Source organism: Loxodonta africana, chromosome 3 (genome assembly GCF_030014295.1).
Source record: "Loxodonta africana isolate mLoxAfr1 chromosome 3, mLoxAfr1.hap2, whole genome shotgun sequence".
In the NCBI taxonomy this organism is placed as follows: Eukaryota; Metazoa; Chordata; class Mammalia; order Proboscidea; family Elephantidae; genus Loxodonta; species Loxodonta africana.
The window spans coordinates 119,935,816-119,955,331 of NC_087344.1; the positions used below are offsets into that span (position 1 = coordinate 119,935,816).

Consider the following 19,516-nt stretch of genomic DNA (forward strand, 5'->3'; position numbering starts at 1 on the left):
GTAACCCCTGTACCTGTAAATGTGACGTGGTTTGGAAATAGAGTCTTTGAAGATGTTATAAGTTACGTTAATATGACGTCATACTAAAGTAGTGTGGATCCTAATCTTATGTGACTGGTGTCCTTATAAAAGAGGAGAAAATACACAGAGACAGGGAGACAGAAAAAGGATATAATGTGATGCTGAAGCGATAAGCAAGGAATGTCTGGGGCTCCCAGAAGCTAGGAGAGAGGCACGAACACATTCTCTCTCAGAAGGAATCAACGTGGCCGATACCCTGATGTGGACTTCCAGCCTCCAGAACTGTGAGACAATAAACTTCCGTGCTTGGAAGTCACCCAACTTGAAGTATTTTGTTACAGCAGCCCTAGGAAACTAATGCAGTGACCATAATTTTATTATAGTTAAAATAGCATTACCACAAGTTTTAATATTCAAATTCATATTAAGATATAACAGATATCAAAATATATTCCCTTCAAAATACAGTAAGTGGTTCTATCAAATTTTGATAGCCTACAGAAGTGGTTTTCAGGTTTTTGCAGCAGAACCCTGTCTTACAGAGATTTATATCAAGGAAATGACGCACAGGATTTTAAGAAGCATTAAGTCCCAAGTCTGTGAGGGAGGAAAGAAAATTCTCCTGATTCACTAGCCGCAAGGGCTGGCAAACTCACAATCAGCAGGCCAGAGAGCAGTACTGCCACAAGCTGTGAAGACGAAAGATGGGCAGGCAAGATCACCGGCAAGCTGCTAGCTCAAGTCCCAAGAACTGGAGGCCAGACAAACAGGAGCCAGCTGCAGGATCCAGAACAAGCAAAAGCCCCGGCAAGGTGAGCAGGAAGAAAGTAGGCTAGGAGGACTGGGAGATGAATGCTGAGGGGGCAATAAGCTGCCACAGGCCTGGCGCCCACTGGTACCACTCAGCAGATTCCATCATGGGGGTAATCACATATCAAATTTCAACCGGGAATGATCACATTACACAACTGCCAAAACACTGAGAATCACGGCCCTGCCAAGTTAACACACAATCTTAACCACCGCAAACCCCTTTACTAAATGAAAACTTATCCCAAAACTTACTATATAATAGATAAATGCAAAGCCGTTTACCTGAAGTGGTGCTCAAAGTCCAGAGCCCTACCTGCTCAGCCTCCCCTTCATTCCTAAGCTCCATGAAGGCAAGAACAGTGTCTGCCTCTTTCACTATGGTATATATACCCAGTGCTTGGCACTTAGCAAACACTCAAGAAAGAAACATTTGTGAATGAATGGACAAGGTATAAATATGGAAAAAAGACAAAAAAAATTGACGTACAATAATCATCCAGTCTAGGATTGTCCTTTCAAGCTTTTAATTATGCCTACTTTCAACAGAAACTTCAAAGTATTTCTAGTTGAAAAGATACAATCAGCACAGAAAAGTCAGGAAAATTTTTTGAAATTCAACAAGTGATGTCAAAACACTATACTAGAAGCTGTAAGGCACACTAAAGTATCGAAGGTTTCTCTCCTCCAGGAGATCCTTATTAAGAAAGACACTCATATTCATTGAGTACGTTCAATAAACCAAAAACCAAACCAAACTCGTTGCCGTTGAGTCGAATCCGACTCACAGCAACCATATAGGACAGAGTAGAACTACCCCATAGAGTTTCCAAGGAATGCCTGGTGGACCTGAACTACTGATCTTTTGGTTAGCAGCCACAGCACTTAACCACTACCCCACCAGGGTTTCCATGTTCAATAAAAGATTGTGTAAATGCTAAAGAAGAGACATAAAGTTCCATGACCAAAAAAACACCAAATCCACCGCTGTCGAGTCGATTCTGACTCATAGCGACCCCACAGGGTTACCTGGTGGATTCAAACTGCCAACCTCATGGTTAGCAGCCATAGCACTTAACCACTACACCACCAGGGTTTCCAAAGTTCCATGGGGACTGGGAAAATATAAAGAAATAATCCAACTGGGAAGAATGAAGCAAAACTTCCTCCACGAAGTAGAATCTGATTACAGTCCTGAAGAATACATGGAATTTCAACAGGTGAATCTAACAAACTTACATTTCTGGTAGGAAGAGCATAAGGAAATGAAAACAGGAAAGCACCTCAAGGCATAGGAAGTAAACTGGGCTAAAGCTTTAGATGATCTCTTGTAGTAAAGAAAGAAATACTACTGTAAAGGTTGATCAAAAACATTTTAAAAGGCCACCATTGAACACATGAAACAGTACCTTAGGAGGACAGGGAATAAGAAACTTCATCCGTCACATTAATAGTAGCATATCTATATACTAGAATCAAATCAGGCAATACTTACAAGGTCATTCATATTATTTTGGCTAGCTGGATTAATTTCTTCCAAAAATTCCAAGACATAAAATGTGTATCTGTCCATAAGATGGACTCCAATTGCAGGATCAGGCTGGTGCTATAACACAAAGTTTAAAATGTAATTGACATTTTCTTGTAAGGTGCTAAAAAGCCCAAGAATAAGAAATAACAGATACAGTCATATGGCATCTGAGTAATTCAGATATAGCTACACATTTCAAAGACAGTGAAATTTACAAATGAGAAAAATGCACCTACCGAGAGTGAATCTTCTCCCACTTGGCTACTAGCTAGAGCCATTATATTAGGAGAATAAAATCGCTCATACATGGATGCTCCTTGACAAGTATCAATAATAAACAGTAGTTCATTGTAGCTGGAAAAAAGTGATGATATTCTTGACGTGAATAATGATGTCAATCATATGTTAACATTTTTAAAACTTCCATAACATATTTAAGTCATATCTTAGTCATTTCATTAGCTAAAAATTTGGAGACTTTTGGAATACCCAACAGAAATTTGATATTTGAAAAGTTAACAACAGGGAGTTGTGCCCAAATGGTTGCCCCAACACTACCCCACTCCCTTGTCTATGCCACACAATTCAGAACCCAAAAAAAGATTCAATATTCAATTGAATATTCAGCTGAATATTTAATTCGACAAACACTTACTTGGTACCTGTGCTGTCCTAGAAATTGATCTAGGTTCAAATAATATATATATATAACATAATAACCATATTCAAGAAGCTTAAAAACCCTCACTGGGAGACAGACACATAAAAATATAATTTAAAAATCTGGTTGCCATCGAGTTAACTCTGATTCATGGCAACCCCATGTGTGTCAGAACAGAACTGTGTTGGTAGTTTGAACCTACCCAGCTGCACCACACCAGATAGGCATGGCAATGTGTTTCCATAAAGATTACAGCCAAGAAAACCCTATGGAGCTCAGTTCTACTCTGTAACACATAGGGTCATCATTAGCCGGAGCTGACTCAAGTGCATCGCGTCTAGTTTTTCTGTTTTTATCACATTACAAATCAGAGAATATGCTACTAAGTAAGAATAGGCACCAGACAAACCAACCCACTGCCTGTTGATTCATAGCAACCCTAAAAATAGAATAAAACCCATACAGTTTCTTCAAAGGCTGTAAATCTTTATGGAAGCAGATAGCTCGTGGGTTCAAAACACCGGCCTTAACCATTAGCAGCCAAGCACTTAACCACTGCACCACCAGGATCCTTCAAATAGGCACAAGTTGGAAAAATAAATTCTTAATCCCCACAAATGATGGAAAACTTGGTTGAAGCAACTTTTATTTCCTCCGAAAAGGGTGCTAAATAACAAGAGATGGAACCTTAACAGATTGACTTTATTTTCATGTTGTATAATAAGCCTGAGTTTTTCTTGGGGAGTAATAACCTCGGGTCAGTGTACATAAAGAACATAAATTTAAAATACTACAAGGAATAATTAAAATAAGTTAAAATCCTATAGATTAAAAGCCATAAATCTATTAACCATGGAAAAATCATGCACGAATTTATATCAAGAAAAGAAGTAATTTGCTAATTACCGTCTTTTCTGCCACATTTGTTCAAAAGCATCTGCAAGTTCTATGTTAGTAATTTCTTCAGAATCTTGAAATTTCAAAAAACCATTTCCACCATGTCCTTACAGGAAGAGTCAAAAAGACCAAACAGATACATTTATGCAAATTACATACATCCTGATAGATACATTTACCTCTACTTCATTCACTGCAATATTTTAATATCCCTCATTATTTTATACTTTAAAACAAGAAGTATTGTGAAAAATTGAATTTAATTTTTCATTATACCAATCAAAAGGAGAATACTGACAGATTGCGTAAAAAATACCAGATACAATACCTTTAAGAGTTTTCCTATCATTCAACTCCAGAAAAGCACATTTATACTTACCCCTGGCTCCATCGTTATGTCAGAAATGACTTTCCAAACTCCTTAGCACACTAAGCAAACACTTTTAGGGAGAAAGGTGTTGAAGACACTAGGTAGTTGCACGGTATGCTAGTGCCACCCACAGTGTACACTCAGAATGCTAATACTATTAGGAAGAGCAGGTCTTACCTAAAAATGGGTGTTCTCACAACAATCAACCACTGCCCCATGAGGGTTCACCAGAAGATGCTAACATTTAGTATGCATTATGAGCCACTGTTTCTAGATTCAAATGCAAGCCTTGCCACTAACTTACTGTGTTATCTTAGGCAAATAACTTAATCTTTCTTTCTAGACCTCAGTTTCCTCTGCTGTAAAATGAGAAACCCATCACCAAGATGATCATTAGCCTGCCTACACAGCTCTTTTGTGCAAAGTTTAAAAATGTACCTCCTCTGGGCAACGAAGTAGAAAAATCTGTCTATTTTAGCGACCCTTCTGGATATACACAACCCGATGAAGTTGCAAATGGTCAGTGGCTATCTTTTTAGCAGAAAAAGATACTCCTCCTTCTCATTAGACACAACCCCAGGCCAGTACACGCAGCTTAGGAAATGTAACCATATACTACACTTCAGCTCCCACTCATCCACCTAGCCACACACTTGTGCACAGTGCACAACACACACAACCATATATGGCAACCTTGAATATGAGTACCTAAATCATTTGGTTCTTGGGAGGATTAAATGAGTTAAGACATGCAATACATTTAAAATATTGCCTGATATATACTAAGCATCAATAAATATTAGCAATTTACATTTCCATTATTATTATAATTATCAGTCCTCCTATTCTGTTACAAAAAAGCATACTTTTTCTATAAAGGGCCAGATAGTAAATGTTTTAAGCTTGTGGGCCACAAAGTTGAATGGAACATCCTCTGAAAAAGTTATCAAACATCTTTTGATCAGCATTCATATTTACCGAATACCGCTTTGAGACAGGCATTAGTAATAAAAAGGTGAAGAAGATATAAACAATGACCTCTTAGAGTACAAAATCTAGTGAAGGAACAGACACACAAACAGAAAAGCAAAAATAAATGCTACGATAGAGAGTAAAGGTTTTTATGTAAGTACAAGGAGGAAAGGCTACAGCACCCAAGGAGATGAAAAGGTCTTATGTAGGGCAATTATTATACTGTTCATTCCAGGACACTTCTGAGGGAGGAAGAATGAGCTATTAATAACTACATTGAGGAACAGGTATAAACTGGGGCTGTCTCAAGCAACTGGGACCTAGGTCACCATAGACTCAGAAGCAAATTATTGAATCAAGTGACTCCTGAGGTGAAACTAGAAAAGATACAAGCAGGCAAAGAGTTTGAGAGGATATCATAAGTAAAGACAACAGCTTAAGCAAATGTTTGGGGAACAGAAACAGTCAAACACTTGCAACGGAATTAGAAGTGTAAGAACTTAGACTGAAAAATTATATTATGATCAAACACCTATGCTCATCCAAAGACTTCACCAAAAAAGTAAAAGGATTACCTACAGATTGGGAAAAAGTTTTTGGCTATGACATTTCCAATCAGCTTCTGATCTCTAAAATCTACATGATACTGCAAAAACTCAACTACAAAAAGGCAAAGAGCCCGATTAAAAAATGGGCAAAGGATATGAACAGACACTTCACTAACGAACATATTCAGGTAGCTAACAGATACATGAGGAAATGCTCACTATCATTAGCCATTAGGGAAATGCAAACCAAAACTACAATGAGGTTCCATCTCACTCCAACAAGGCTGACATTAATCCAAAAAAAACACAAAATAATAAATGCTGGAGAAGTTGTAGAGAGACTGGAACACTTATACACTGCTGATGGGAATGTAAAATGGTACAACCACTTTGGAAATCAATCTGGTGCTTCCTTAAAAAGCAAGAAATACAACTACCATGCAATCCAGCAATCCCACTTGTTGGAATATATTCTAGAGAAATAAGAGCCTTTACACAAACAGATATATGCACATCCATGTTCATTGCAGCACCGTTTACAATAGCAAAAAGATGGAAGCAACCAAGGCGCCCATTAATGGATGAATGCATAAATAAATTATGGTATAGTCACACAATGGAATACTATGCATCGATAAAGAATGACGACGGATCTATGAAACATTTCATAATATGCAGGAATCTGGAAGGCATTATGCTGAGTGAAATCAGTCACCTGCAAAAGGACAAATATTGTATGAGACCACTATTACAAGAACTCAAGAAGTAGTATAAACAGAGAAGAAAATATTCTTTGATGATTACGAGAGTAGGGAGGGAGTGGGGAGAGGTACTCACTAATTAGATAGTAGATAAGGACTATTTTAGATGAAGGTAAAAACAACACACAATACAGGAGAGGTCAGCACAACTGGGCTAAACCAAAAGCAAAGAAGTTTCCTGAATAAACTGAACGCTTTGAAGGCCAGCGTAGCAAGGGCAGGAGTTTGGGGACCATGGTTTCAGGGGACATCTAGATCAACTGGCATAATAAAATCTATTAAGAAAACATTCTGCATCCCACTTTGGAGAGTGGCGTCCGGGGTCTTCAACGCTAGCACGTGGCCATCTAAGATGCATCAATGGGTCTCAACCTACCTGGAGAAAAGGAGAATGAAGAACACCAAGGACACAAGGTAATTATGAGCCCCGGAGACAGAAAGGAACACATAAATCAGGGACTACATCAGCCTGACACCAAACGAACTAGACAGTGCCCAGCTACAACTTATGACTGCCCTGACAGGGAACACAAGGGAGAACCTCTGAAGGAACAGGACGACAGTGGGATGCAGACCTCAAATTCTCGCAAAAAAACCAGACTTAATGGTTGGACTGAGACTAGAAGGACCCTGGAGGTCATGGTCCCCAGACCTTCTGTTAGCCCAAGATAGGAACCATTCCCAAAGCCAACTCCTCAAACAGGGATTGGACTAGACTATATATGATAGAAAATGATACTGGTGAAGAGCAGGCTTCTTGGATCGAGTAGACACATCAGACTACGTGGGCAGCTCCTGTATGTACGGAAGATATGAAGGCCAAGGTGGACAGAAGCTGGCTGAATGGACACGGAAATAGAGGGTGGAGAGGAGGAGTGTGCTGTCTCATTAGGGGGAGAGCAACTAGGAGTATATAGCAAGGTGCATATAAATTTTAGTATGAGAGATTGACTTGATTTGTAAACTTTCACTTAAACCACAATAAAAATTATATGATGGAAGACTTTACCTCCAATATTCTTCAAAGTACACTCAGGAGACTACTGTATCTCACATCTGGGGAGTATATTTACAATGTAGTTTCCTGAATCTCACCCTGGACCAAAACTGAATTAGAATTTTATAACAAGGCCCAAGAATCTACATTCTAGGTAATCCTTTTGCACACTATGATCTGAGACTCAATCTGTGGGAAGCCATTATAAAGTTTTAAGCAGAGGAGGCATTTGCAATTTCTTTAATCACTTCAGTAGGATGATTAATATGAGATCAAAACTGAAGGTAGGGAGGCTATAGCAGGACACTCAGTAAAAGGTGATGAATTTAACCAGGACAATGGTAAAAAGAATGGAGACAAAAATATATAGACTAGGATAAAATGCTATATTGCTTACAGATATCAATTTCAAGGGAAAATAGAGCCGCACGACAAATAAATTGAACCAAAAATCATTTAAGGTGTTTAAGCTTCTTTCTATGTGAATTTCTTTTCAAATAGTTTCAAAATATTCTATTATTAAATCATTAACTGAAATTACCTGTCATATAAATAAGAATATTGCTTCGATCATCAGAAAGAAGGCGTTTTGACCGAGGAGTACTAGAAGGGATCCTCCCAGTTAATACCCGTAAAAAATTCTCCACAGTTACCTGAAAACATAAGAGCAATCAGATGAATTAGAACTTAGGGAAACTTGATAAATTATTTTACTTCCAAAAACATTCCATCCTTTTTCTCTATGTATTGCGGTTCCTGCAGTTAGTGGCCATCTGGGTGATTCCAACTCATAGTGACCCCATGCACGCAGAGTAGAATTGCTCCAGAGTTTTCAGGCCTGTCACCTTTTGGGAGCAGATTGCCTGACTTCTGAGTCATCTCTGAGTATGTGTGAACTGTCAAACTTTGGGTTAACAGTCCGATGTTTCACCATTTGTGACACCCAGGGACTCCTCTTTGGGTATTACCCACTGCTGTCAAATTAGTTTTGACTTATAGCAACCCTATAGGACAAAGTAGAAGTGCCCCATAGGCTTGCCAAGGCTGTAAATCTTTTATAGAAGCAGGCTGTCACCTCTCTCTCCAATAGAGTAGCTGGTGGGTTCAAACTGCCACCAGGGTCCATTCCAAATGTGTGTGTGTCTGTAGGTTATATATATGTGTGTGTATATATATATACATACACACAGACACATACATATATATATAAAACAGTTGTCATCAAGTTGATTCTGACTCACGGCGACTTCCTGTGTTTCAGAACAGAACCGTGCTACATAGTTTTCCATAGCTGTAGATCAGCAGGCCTTTTTCCAAGGAGTCTCTGGGTATGTCGAACCACCAACCTTTCAGTTAGTAGTTTAACTATCTGCATCACCCAGGGACATAATATATGCTTATTTCCAAGGAGCGGCTGGTGGATTGGAACTGCTGACCTTTAGGTTAGCAGCTGAACTTTTAATCCCTGGACTACCAGGGCTCCTATATCCCTGGTAGTGCAGTGGTTAAGAGCTCGGCTGCTAACCAAAAGGTCGACAGTTCGAATCCACCAGACACTCCCTGGAAACCCTATGGAGCAGTACTGCTCTGTCCTATAGGGTTGCTATGAGTCGGAATTGACTCAACGGCAACAGGTTTGGTTTTATGTACGTATGTTTGTGTGTGTGTGTGTGTGTGTGTATGCATAAATATGTATATATCCGTGTATATATATATATACACACACACACACATGAATTTATAAGCTGTTTAGTTCACCTTTTTTCCAAAAAGAACAGCAAAATATTAAAGTGTTTTAATAGGACTTCTTGTTGCTAATGAGAAAGGAACATTAACATTTTTGTTACACATTTTTGTGACGAATAAATAAATAGTCAACCATTCATATACATCTAGTCATTGAACCAACATTTTTGAGTGCCTTCTATGGGCTATAGGTACTTGCTAGATGTAAGAGCTTATAATCTGGAAGGGGACAGATATGCTTTTTAAAGGGCTTCAAAACTGGTCTGAGATCACAGAGAAAATTGTGTCTTACTTTAGTAGACTTGGTAAAATGGGAAAAAACTATGTAGGAAGATTTCATGGAGGAAGACTTCAAATTTTACACATACACCTACTCCTCACTTATCAACTGTCTTATTATCCAACATTTCCAATATACAACAATAGTAAAAAATCTACTATCTGGCTGTTTTGCACATTAACATCTGGCAGTAATGAACACCGAGTTGCAAAGCGAGTATAACACTGGCTGCAGTGGTTAAAGTTATGTGTGAACTTGGCTGGGCCATGATTCTCAGTGGTTTGGCAGTTATGAAATGATGTACTTATCCTCTATTTTGTGATTTGATGTGGTCACCCTCCATTTTTACATAATGCCAATTTTAGCATAGCGACCTGGTATTTGGAATGTAACAATGTTGATAAGTGAGGAGTGGGTATATTTACAATCTAATGTTAAATTTAAAATGAAGTTTCAAAATGAGAAAATATAGTACATTTATATTCACTTTTTTATTTTTAATTACATATGCATAAAACATTGGAAGCATACCAAAAGTAGTTATCTCTATGTAGTCATTTTCTAACTTTTTCCATAACTAATATACTTATTAAAAATACTAAACTAGAAATTTTAGATCAGACATGAAAAAAACAATACATACACTGTGGGAGAAAGTAAATACATGAAACCTTACTAAGCTCTAACGTAGAAGTCAGTATATAGTTTTTCTATCTAAGATACATATGTGAAAATGCTCATGTTAACAGTTTTTCTCATGTACTGTTTCCTTGATATGAATTCCAGAGACAGAATTATGCAAGAAATTTGTACAATTTTTAAGAATTTGTACAAGTTTAAAGAAGAGTAAGACGTTTTATTCTACCACTGTTTTAGAGCTTAAAAGTAACAGTTAACTATAACTCAAAAATATTGCTAATTTAATTTACCTCATAGCTTCTATAATCCACTTCCACATCATCTCCATACACATTTAATTCCATATTTTTGTGACTAAACACTGTAGCTGGTTTAGGATTTCTAGGGTTACACGCCATATCATCTGCAAGCATTAGGACAATGTGACTAGGAAAAAAAATATTTTTTCAGTAAATATACAACTTAAATAAAAACAAAAAAGTTAAATACAAAACTTATTTATATCATGTGACAATTATGTTCATTCTTTTATTAAAAAATGACTTCGCAACTCTAAATACAGTATATATTTAAAGAGGTTCTAATCACTTTTTCATATCCTTATGTAAGTTTTAAAGAAGGAAAATCAGACCACTCTAGCATGAATTTAACCACATATATTGAAGTTACTAACTTAAAATTTTTTCCCAATAGAGTATATTTTATGCTATACAGCAAAAAGGAAATTAAAAGAGTTACCCTGTCTTCCCGAACATTTTAAAGATTTCTAGTAGTATTTGACATTCTCAAAACTTGCAGAGTCCATATTAAACTATGATATTCCAAAGAATTTAACTTCCAGAATTCTAACTGCTTAAGTATAAAAACATGTAATCCATCATCAAGTGCAAAAATTGTACCACCAAAACCCATCTCCAATCCAGTCACTCCTCAGTAGCTCTACTCCATCTCCCTAATACCAGCCACCATCATCTTTTGACTAGATGCTAGACTAACTCCCTACGTGGCTCCCAGCTTCTACTCCTGCCCCCTTACAGTTCATTTTCCTTACAGCCACAAGAATGATCTTTCTTAAATAAGTCAAATCATTAAACTTTCCCACTTAACACCCACTAAGGACTCCCCATTATAATTAAAATAAAATTGAAACTCTTTTCAATGGCCTAAACCCAAAACCCACTGCGGTCGAGCCTAATTTATCTGATCTCTGTCTACCCAGTTTAAGTGAACTCACGTTCATCATGCTCCTTCTACACCAGCTTTCTTTCTGTTCCATGAATAAGCCAAGCCTTACCCACATCAGGGCCTTTATGTTTGTTGTTCCTACTGACCAGACTTAGACATCTCTCCTCCCAAATCTTTACACCATTCCAATATCAGCTCAGAAACTCTATCTCATTATCCTGTTTTATTTTCTAGAGAACATTTATGAATATGAAATTTTCAACATCCCTCCACCCCCAATCCCACTAAAATATAAAGTCTTTGTCTCTCTTGTTCACAACAGTAGGCCCACAGCTTAGTAATACTGCGCCTGGTACACAGGAGGTGCTCAATAAGTATTTGTTGAGTAAATGAAACATTTTCATTTTTGCATGTATTGTCTATGAGAGAAAATTATAAAATCTCTTAAAACACTTCTCTTCTTGTTCCTACCTTTAAACCTGGCGAACATGAATCAGGCAACTCTTTATTCTATCATATACTTGAGTTTCCCAAACTTAAGGGAAAAATTAATGCGGCATACGTAATTAGTTTGGCAGGAGATACCAAGAAGAAAATGTTCTGCTGCACATGTTCCAAATACATTAAAGTTCAAAACTGAAACATTGAGATTTTTCTTGAAAATTGGATAGTTTCTATTTTGAAAGGGTTCCAACCCTGCCACATTGAAAGATCATATCTTCAGCTGTTACTGATTCATCTCACAGAATAGTGAAAGCTATTCCTCTTAAAATGAAAAATATCTTCTCTTTTTTATATCTTAAGGAGATCATTAATTTATATTAAGTGATTATTAATCATACCTTGTTTTGTTATAGGTCACCACTGAACAAGATAGAACCAACCTCCAAATAAAAACCAAAAACCAAATCCGTTGCCATCGAGTCAATTCCGACTCATAGCAACCCTACAGGACAGAGTAGAACTGCCCTATAGAGTTTCCAAGGAGCATCTGGTGGATTTGAACTGATGACCTTTTGGTTAGCAGCCATAGCACTTAACCACTACACCACCAGGGTTTCTGACCCCCAAATATCAATATAAAAAATAAAAGCATTCCTTTAGACCATGTTTTTCTGTTTAAGGCTAATTTCACTCTACGAACTAGAATGGAATTCAATATTTATACAATATCAATATTATAAAATAGTAATTTCAGCCTAAAATCATAAATTCAATAATTTTTAGTACAGATATTTTAAAGCCTCCATATAATTACTATAGCCCTTAATTAGCATAGTCAATATATCAGAAAATTATTAAATTTGTAGTAATATGGGCAAATTAGAAATAAATCAGAAAATAGGTTAGATTTCAAAGGTTTAGAACTCCAACCACATATTCTAATGCACTATTTCCAAATTCTTTTTTTCTGGAGAAAAAAAACTCTCACTAGGCCCAAGTGTTAACAAATTATTCGGGTAATGGAACTTAATATATACAAACATGAAAGCAAACACTTAAATTTATAGTTCTTATAAAACTATGAAGTCAAGCTAATGCTGTAAGTTAAATTCCAACAAAACTATCAAACTAATTATGCTCTATGGACATTAATTCCATTTGAAATACGATGTTATTTTGTTAAAACTAAATGATTGCTGTTGTGCTTACAAAAGAAAGAGACAGCCTCAGGTCTGTTCTACATTTTTTTTTTTCTTTTTCTGTATTTTGACATCCACACGACAACATAATTCAATTATAAAAGATGTCTATAATGTTACAAAAGCACGTTTACAAAATGGTATTCATAACTTCCAGGTTCTATTTATTAGTTCAGAATAATCAGATCACATATTTAACTAAGACTTTGCCAGTAAACATTCTTTGAACACCAGTTATAATGAGATCTCACTTCTTACTCTTTTCACTTGAATATCAGGTGAGCATAGCAGCAGTTATTTAAATCTTCACTGAATGAGTATCAAATTAAACACTGCTGAAATCAAGACCAAAAAATAAAATCTACATTGAGGTCATACAACTACATTTCTATAAATAATGATAACAAGTGTTTTGTATGAAGACAATACTCCCAAAATACATCAAATCGATACATGAATATAATATTCATACAGTTTGGGAAGCCTCTACTACCATACATGATGACTCAACTCATACTTTATTCAAACCCCTGTGAAACCTCCATCACAAAAAAATATGGCAATAAGGCCTTCCCTCAGCACAAAACTAAAGAAAGTGTGAGCACTGAAATTGTATGGCAAGTTCAGTTATATAGTCAGCATTTACATAAATGGTTTTCAAATTTTTTGAATCATGCAGTCATAACAGTTTTTAAAAAAATATTTGAGAACACACCCCTATATATCTTTTTATTTTTAAGTTAAATGTATTTACTACTTTAAATATATATAATGAGTATTTGTGGGTGTAACTTCTTTCTTGAGATTAAAAAAAAATTAAAAAACTGTTACAGGCAGATTAAGATGGTGAAGTCAGTGGACACTGCCATTTATTTCCACTGAACAAATAAAAACAAGCACAGACTGAGATCTCAGAACTCTAGATGGCAGCTGAGGGATTGGAGAGTCGGGATAAGTCCAGAAGGAGGGGAGAGGAAGAGCAGGCACAGCACAGAAGCTAGGAGAAACTACCTTCTAACATCTGGAGCACTCGCTCATCACAGCCAATTTGAGATGGGGCTGGGCAACACCCCAAAAAGGGAACACAGAAAAAGAACTAATCTGAGGAAGCTCTAGCCTGATTTTTTAAGGCAGTGCAGACTGGCTGTTGTGAGTGTGTGGACCATGAAATTGGGAGGAGACAAAGGCTGAGAGAGTGTGCTGCTGAATCTCTGTGAGGCTCAGGATGGACATGTACTAGGATCAGGAAGAACTGCAAGGGCAGCAGGGTAAGCGGAATACTTCAGACGGATGAGCAACACAGGGAAATAACTGGCTCCCTGACTACAATGGGACACAGTAGGAAAGCCTTGCAGAGGTGCCCTTGAGACAAAGACACAGATGGCCCTCACCTCTGTCACAGGAAAGTTGAGCCCCACTGCTTACGTCAGAGTCTGAGAGCAGCTAAACCACCCTCCCACCCCGCCACACATACATGCTGAATTTCAGAGATCAAGCATCCAGGACTCCCGAATCAGCACTGAAAAAAACTTAAGGATAAGGGTGCCCTCCAGTGCATCTCAGGAGAAGACACCAGGCCCACTGCTACTGGGTTGATTCTGACTCACAGAAACCCTGTGGGACGGAATGGAGCCACCCCATAAGAATTCCAGAGCTGCCAGTCTTTGTGGAGGAAGGCTACCACATATTTCTCCTGCAGAGTGGCTGGTGGGTGCAGGCCCTGACCTTTCGATTGGCAGTCAGGTGCTTAGCCGCTATGCTACAAGAGCACCTAATCATAAAATTTTGCCACAAAAACCGGAACATAAAATTTAAAACAAAATAAAATAAAGAGATAAAATGGCCCAAGTTAAAAAAAAAAAAAAAAGTAAAATACACAATATCACAAGAGAAGAAGGGTCAGTCAAAAACAAAACATGAAGAGGAAATTTCTCCTATGGAGGCCAGACTAATGAAAGGAATTGAAAATTTTCAGAACATCATGCTAAATATATTTAAAGAAAGCAAAAAGGACACAGAAAACTAGTAGAAATTGGGAAACAAATGGAGGGACAAAATAAGAGACCCAACAAAGAAGCTGAAAACATCAGAAGAAAAAGAAAAAAAAAAACCAAAGAGAGCTATTGGAACTGAAAAATAAAGCAACAGAATTTAAAAAAGCAAGAGAAACCACAACAAGAGTCAAACAAACAAACGATAGAATAAACGAACTAGAAAACAAAATAACTGAACATATTATGTCTCAAAAGAAACAAGAGAAAAGAGCAAAGAAAAGCAAACTCAAATGAAAATATGAGATTCAATTAAGAAATCTAACATTAGAATTATTGGAATTCTAGAGCACCATGGCAATAAAGGCACAGAAACAATTTTTTCCAGGAGATGATCAGAGATAATTTCCCAGACCTGACCAGAGAAACAAGCCTGCAAATACAGGAAGCTAGATGAGCTCTAACTAAAAGAAACAAACAAACAAAAAAAATCAACTCAGCACTATATTCTAATAAAATGTTCAAAATCAAAGACAAGGGGATAACCCTAAAAGCAGCAAGAGAAAAACACAATATAATGTACTGAGAGATCTTTCATAAGAATCAGTGTGGATTTCTCCCCAGAAACTCTAGAGGTCAGAAAACAATGGAGTGATATATACAGAACTTTGAATTGCCAAGCAAGAATTCTTCATCCAGCAAAGTCATCATTTAAAAATGAGGGGGAAATCAAGACATTCCCAAACAAATGGTAGCTCTGGGAATTTGCCACTACCAGACTAGCTTTGCAACTAATACTCAAGGGAGTACTCAAAATGCAAGGGCAAGAGCATTAAATAAACATTTGTGTCTATACACGGGAAAAACAAATATATAACTGAAAAAAAAATGAGAGCTCTCAAAAAAAACACAACAACATAGGCAATTATTTAAGTATATGATATTTTCAGGGAATAAACTCAATAATTAAATTCTACAAACAATACAACATCAAGTTTGTGAGAAATAACTACAAAGTAAACATACTGAATATAGGTTGTATATTGACCTTAAAGGAGACATATCAACAGAAACGGGGAAGGACGGAGGATACCAGGAAGAGATTTACTATGTTAAGGTTGTGTTTTAAGTGTTGTTCATATTTAAACGTTGTTGCAACTATAAGTTGTGTAATGCAATATATGTGGCAACCACTAAGAAATCATCAAGAAAAAACAATTAGAGGAAAAGAAGAAAACAAAAAGGTTCATCACAAAAAAGGAGCCAAAACAGAAAAACATAAACAAAAAAAATCAGAATAAAAAAACAAGACATGAAACACTCAAAAAATAAATAGCAAAATGAGTATAATAATCTCAAATGTAAATGGTCTAAATGCTCCATGCAAAACGCAGAGAGTGGTAGAATGTATAAAAAGACATGATCCATCCTTTTGTTATCTACAAGAAACACACCTTAGACATAAGGACACAAACGCTGAAAAGAAAAGGATGGAGAAAAATATTCCATGCAACCACTAAACAAAAAAAAAGCAGTGGTGACCATACTGATATCAGATAAAATAGAATTTAAATCAAAATCTATTACAAGAGATAAAGAAGGACATTACATAATAATAAAAGGGCCAACCCAGCAAGAAAACATAACAATTATAAACATAAATGCACCTAACAGCAATGTTCCAAAATACATGATAGAAACACTGACTAACATGAAAGGAGAAATAGACAACTCCACTATAGTAGTAGGAGGCTTCAACATCCCACTTTCAATTATAGAAAGAACATCTAAAAAGAAGATCACTAAGGACAATGAGAACTTAAATAAAACCATAAGCCAACAGGACCTAATGGATATATATAGAATACTCCACTCAGCATTAGAACAATGCACATTTTTTTCCAGCACACGTGAATCATTATCCAGAATAGACCATATGCTAGGACACAAAACAAGTCTCAACAAATTTAAAAAGACCGAAATCATGCAAAGCAATCTTCTCTGACCTCAACAATATGAAGCCAGAAACAGATAGTAGAAAAAAAATTAGGGAAAAAAGATAAATATATGAAAAATAAATAACAGAAGACTAAAAAAACTATTGTCATGGAAGAAATAAAAAGTGAAATAAAAAAATCAAACAAAAATGAAAACACAACATAGCAAAACCTTTGGGACACAGCAAAAGCAGTACTCAGAGAAATTCATAGTAATAAACGCCTACGTTAAAAAAGAAGATTCAAAATCACTAACTTAAAACAATAACTTGAACAAACAGAAAACGAAGAGCAAAAGATAGCAAAAGCTACCAGAAAAAAAAATAATAAAGATCAGGGTACAAATAAATGAAATACAAAATCAGCAAAACCAGAAGTTGGTTCCTTGAAAGGATCAATAAAATAAGAAAAACCACCGGCTGGATTGATAAAAGAAAAAAATGAGACAAATAACCAAATTAAGAAATTAACTGTATTACAACCAATCCAACAGAGATAAAGCTCATAACAGGTTACTGTGAAAAATTGTATTGCAAAAAATCTGAAAACCTAGATGAAATGGACAAATTCCTAGAAACACATTACCTACCAAACTAACACAAACAGAGGTAGGAAATTTAAACAGACCTCTTACAAAAGAAGAGGTCAAAGATATTATCAAAAAACTGCCAACTACAACAAAAAAGCCCAGCACCAGATGGCTACACTGGAGAATTCTACCAAACATTCAGAGAACAGTTGAAACTAATTCTACTCAATCTCTTTAAAAACAGAAGAGGAAGGGATACTACTGAACTCTTTCTATGAAGCCAGCATAACCCTGATACATAAACCAGGCAAAGACACAAGAAAATTTACAGACAATATCCCTTATGAACACAGATGCAAAAATTTTCAACAAAATTCTGGCCAACAGGCTTTAGCAACATATCAAAAATATCATGCACCAGGGCGGGGGTCTGGGGACTACGGCTTAAGGGGACTTCTAAGTCAATTGGCAAAATAATTCTATCATGAAAACATTCTTCATCCCACTTTGAAATGTGGCGTCTGGGGTCTTAAATGCTAACAAGCGGCCATCTAAGACGCATCAATTGGTCTCAACCCATCTGGATCAAAGGAGAATGAAGAACACCAAGGTCACACGATAACTATGAGCCCAAGAGACAGAAAGGGCCACAGGAACCAGAGACTTACATCATCCTGAGACCAGAAGAACTAGATGGTGCCCAGCCACAACTGATGACTGCCCTGACAGGGAGCACAACAGAGAACCCCTGAGGGAGCAGGAGATCAGTGGGATGCAGACCCCAAATTCTCACAAAAAGACCAGACTTAATGGTCTGACTGAGACTAGAGGAATCCCAGCGGTCATGGTCCCCAAACCTTCTGTTGGCCCAGGACAGGAACCATTCCCAAAGACGACTCATCAGGCATGGAAGGGACTGGACGATGGGTTGGAGAGAGATGCTGATGAAGAGTGAGCTACTTGTATCAGGTGCACACTTGAGACTGTGTTGGGATCTCCTGTTTGGAGGGGAGATGGGAGGGTAGAGAGGGTTAGAAACTGGCAAAATTGTCACGAAAGGAGAGACTGGAAGGAGGAAGCGGGCTGACCCATTAGGGGGAGAGTAAGTGGGAGTACGGAGTAAGGTTTTTATAAGCTTAAATGTGACAGACTGACTTGATTTGTAAACTTTCACTTAAAGCACAATAAAAATTATTAAAAAAAAAAAAATACCATGCACCATGATCAGGTGGGATTCATACCAGGATTACAAGGGTGGTTCAACATTAGAAAATCAATCAACATAATCTACTGCATAAATAAAGCAAAGGAAAAGAACCATATGATCATATCAATTGATGAAGAAAAGGCATTTGATAAAATTCAACACCCTTTCCTATTAAAAACTCTCAGCAAAATGGAAGGGAAATTTCACAGTATAATTAGGGGCATATATGCAAAACCAATAGCCAACATTATAGTCAATAGAGAAAGGCTGAGAGGCTTTCCTTTGAGAACAGGAATGAGACAAGGACGCCCATTATCATTACTCGTATTCGACATTGTACTGGAAGTTCCAGCCAGAGCAATAAGAAAGAGAAATAAAAGGTCTCCAATTCAGACAGGAAGAAGTAAAACTATCTCTATTTGCAGATGACATGATCCCACCATACATAGAAGACCCTGAAGACTCCACAAGAAAACTGCTGGAACTAATAGAAGAATTCAGCAATGTTGCAGGGTACACGAAAAGGTACACAAAAATCAGGTGAGTTCCTTTACACTAACGAAGACTACTCCAAAAAAAGAAAACAATATCATTTACAACAGCCCCCAAATCAATAAAATACCTAAGAATTAACCTAACCAGAGACATAAAAGGTTTATACAAAGAAAATTTATAAAACGTTACAAGAGATTAAAAGAGGCCTACAAAAATGGAAAGACATCCCGTACTCA

At 36.9% G+C, this 19,516-nt stretch overlaps 1 protein-coding gene across 3 annotated transcripts in view; it reads right to left on the reverse strand.

The window, feature by feature from the left end:
- The window catches only part of PIGK (phosphatidylinositol glycan anchor biosynthesis class K), a 149,724-nt gene that overhangs the window by 87,061 nt on the left and 43,147 nt on the right, over window positions 1–19,516 (reverse strand). For all 3 annotated transcript variants that reach the window (XM_003411224.4, XM_023549468.2, XM_064282137.1), the window contains exons 4-8: window positions 10,524–10,659; window positions 8,110–8,221; window positions 3,930–4,026; window positions 2,599–2,716; window positions 2,327–2,437 (exon numbers count right to left, since the gene is read on the reverse strand). In XM_003411224.4, the coding sequence (XP_003411272.1) occupies window positions 2,327–2,437; window positions 2,599–2,716; window positions 3,930–4,026; window positions 8,110–8,221; window positions 10,524–10,659 (574 nt within the window). The remainder of the gene's footprint in view (window positions 1–2,326; window positions 2,438–2,598; window positions 2,717–3,929; window positions 4,027–8,109; window positions 8,222–10,523; window positions 10,660–19,516) is intronic.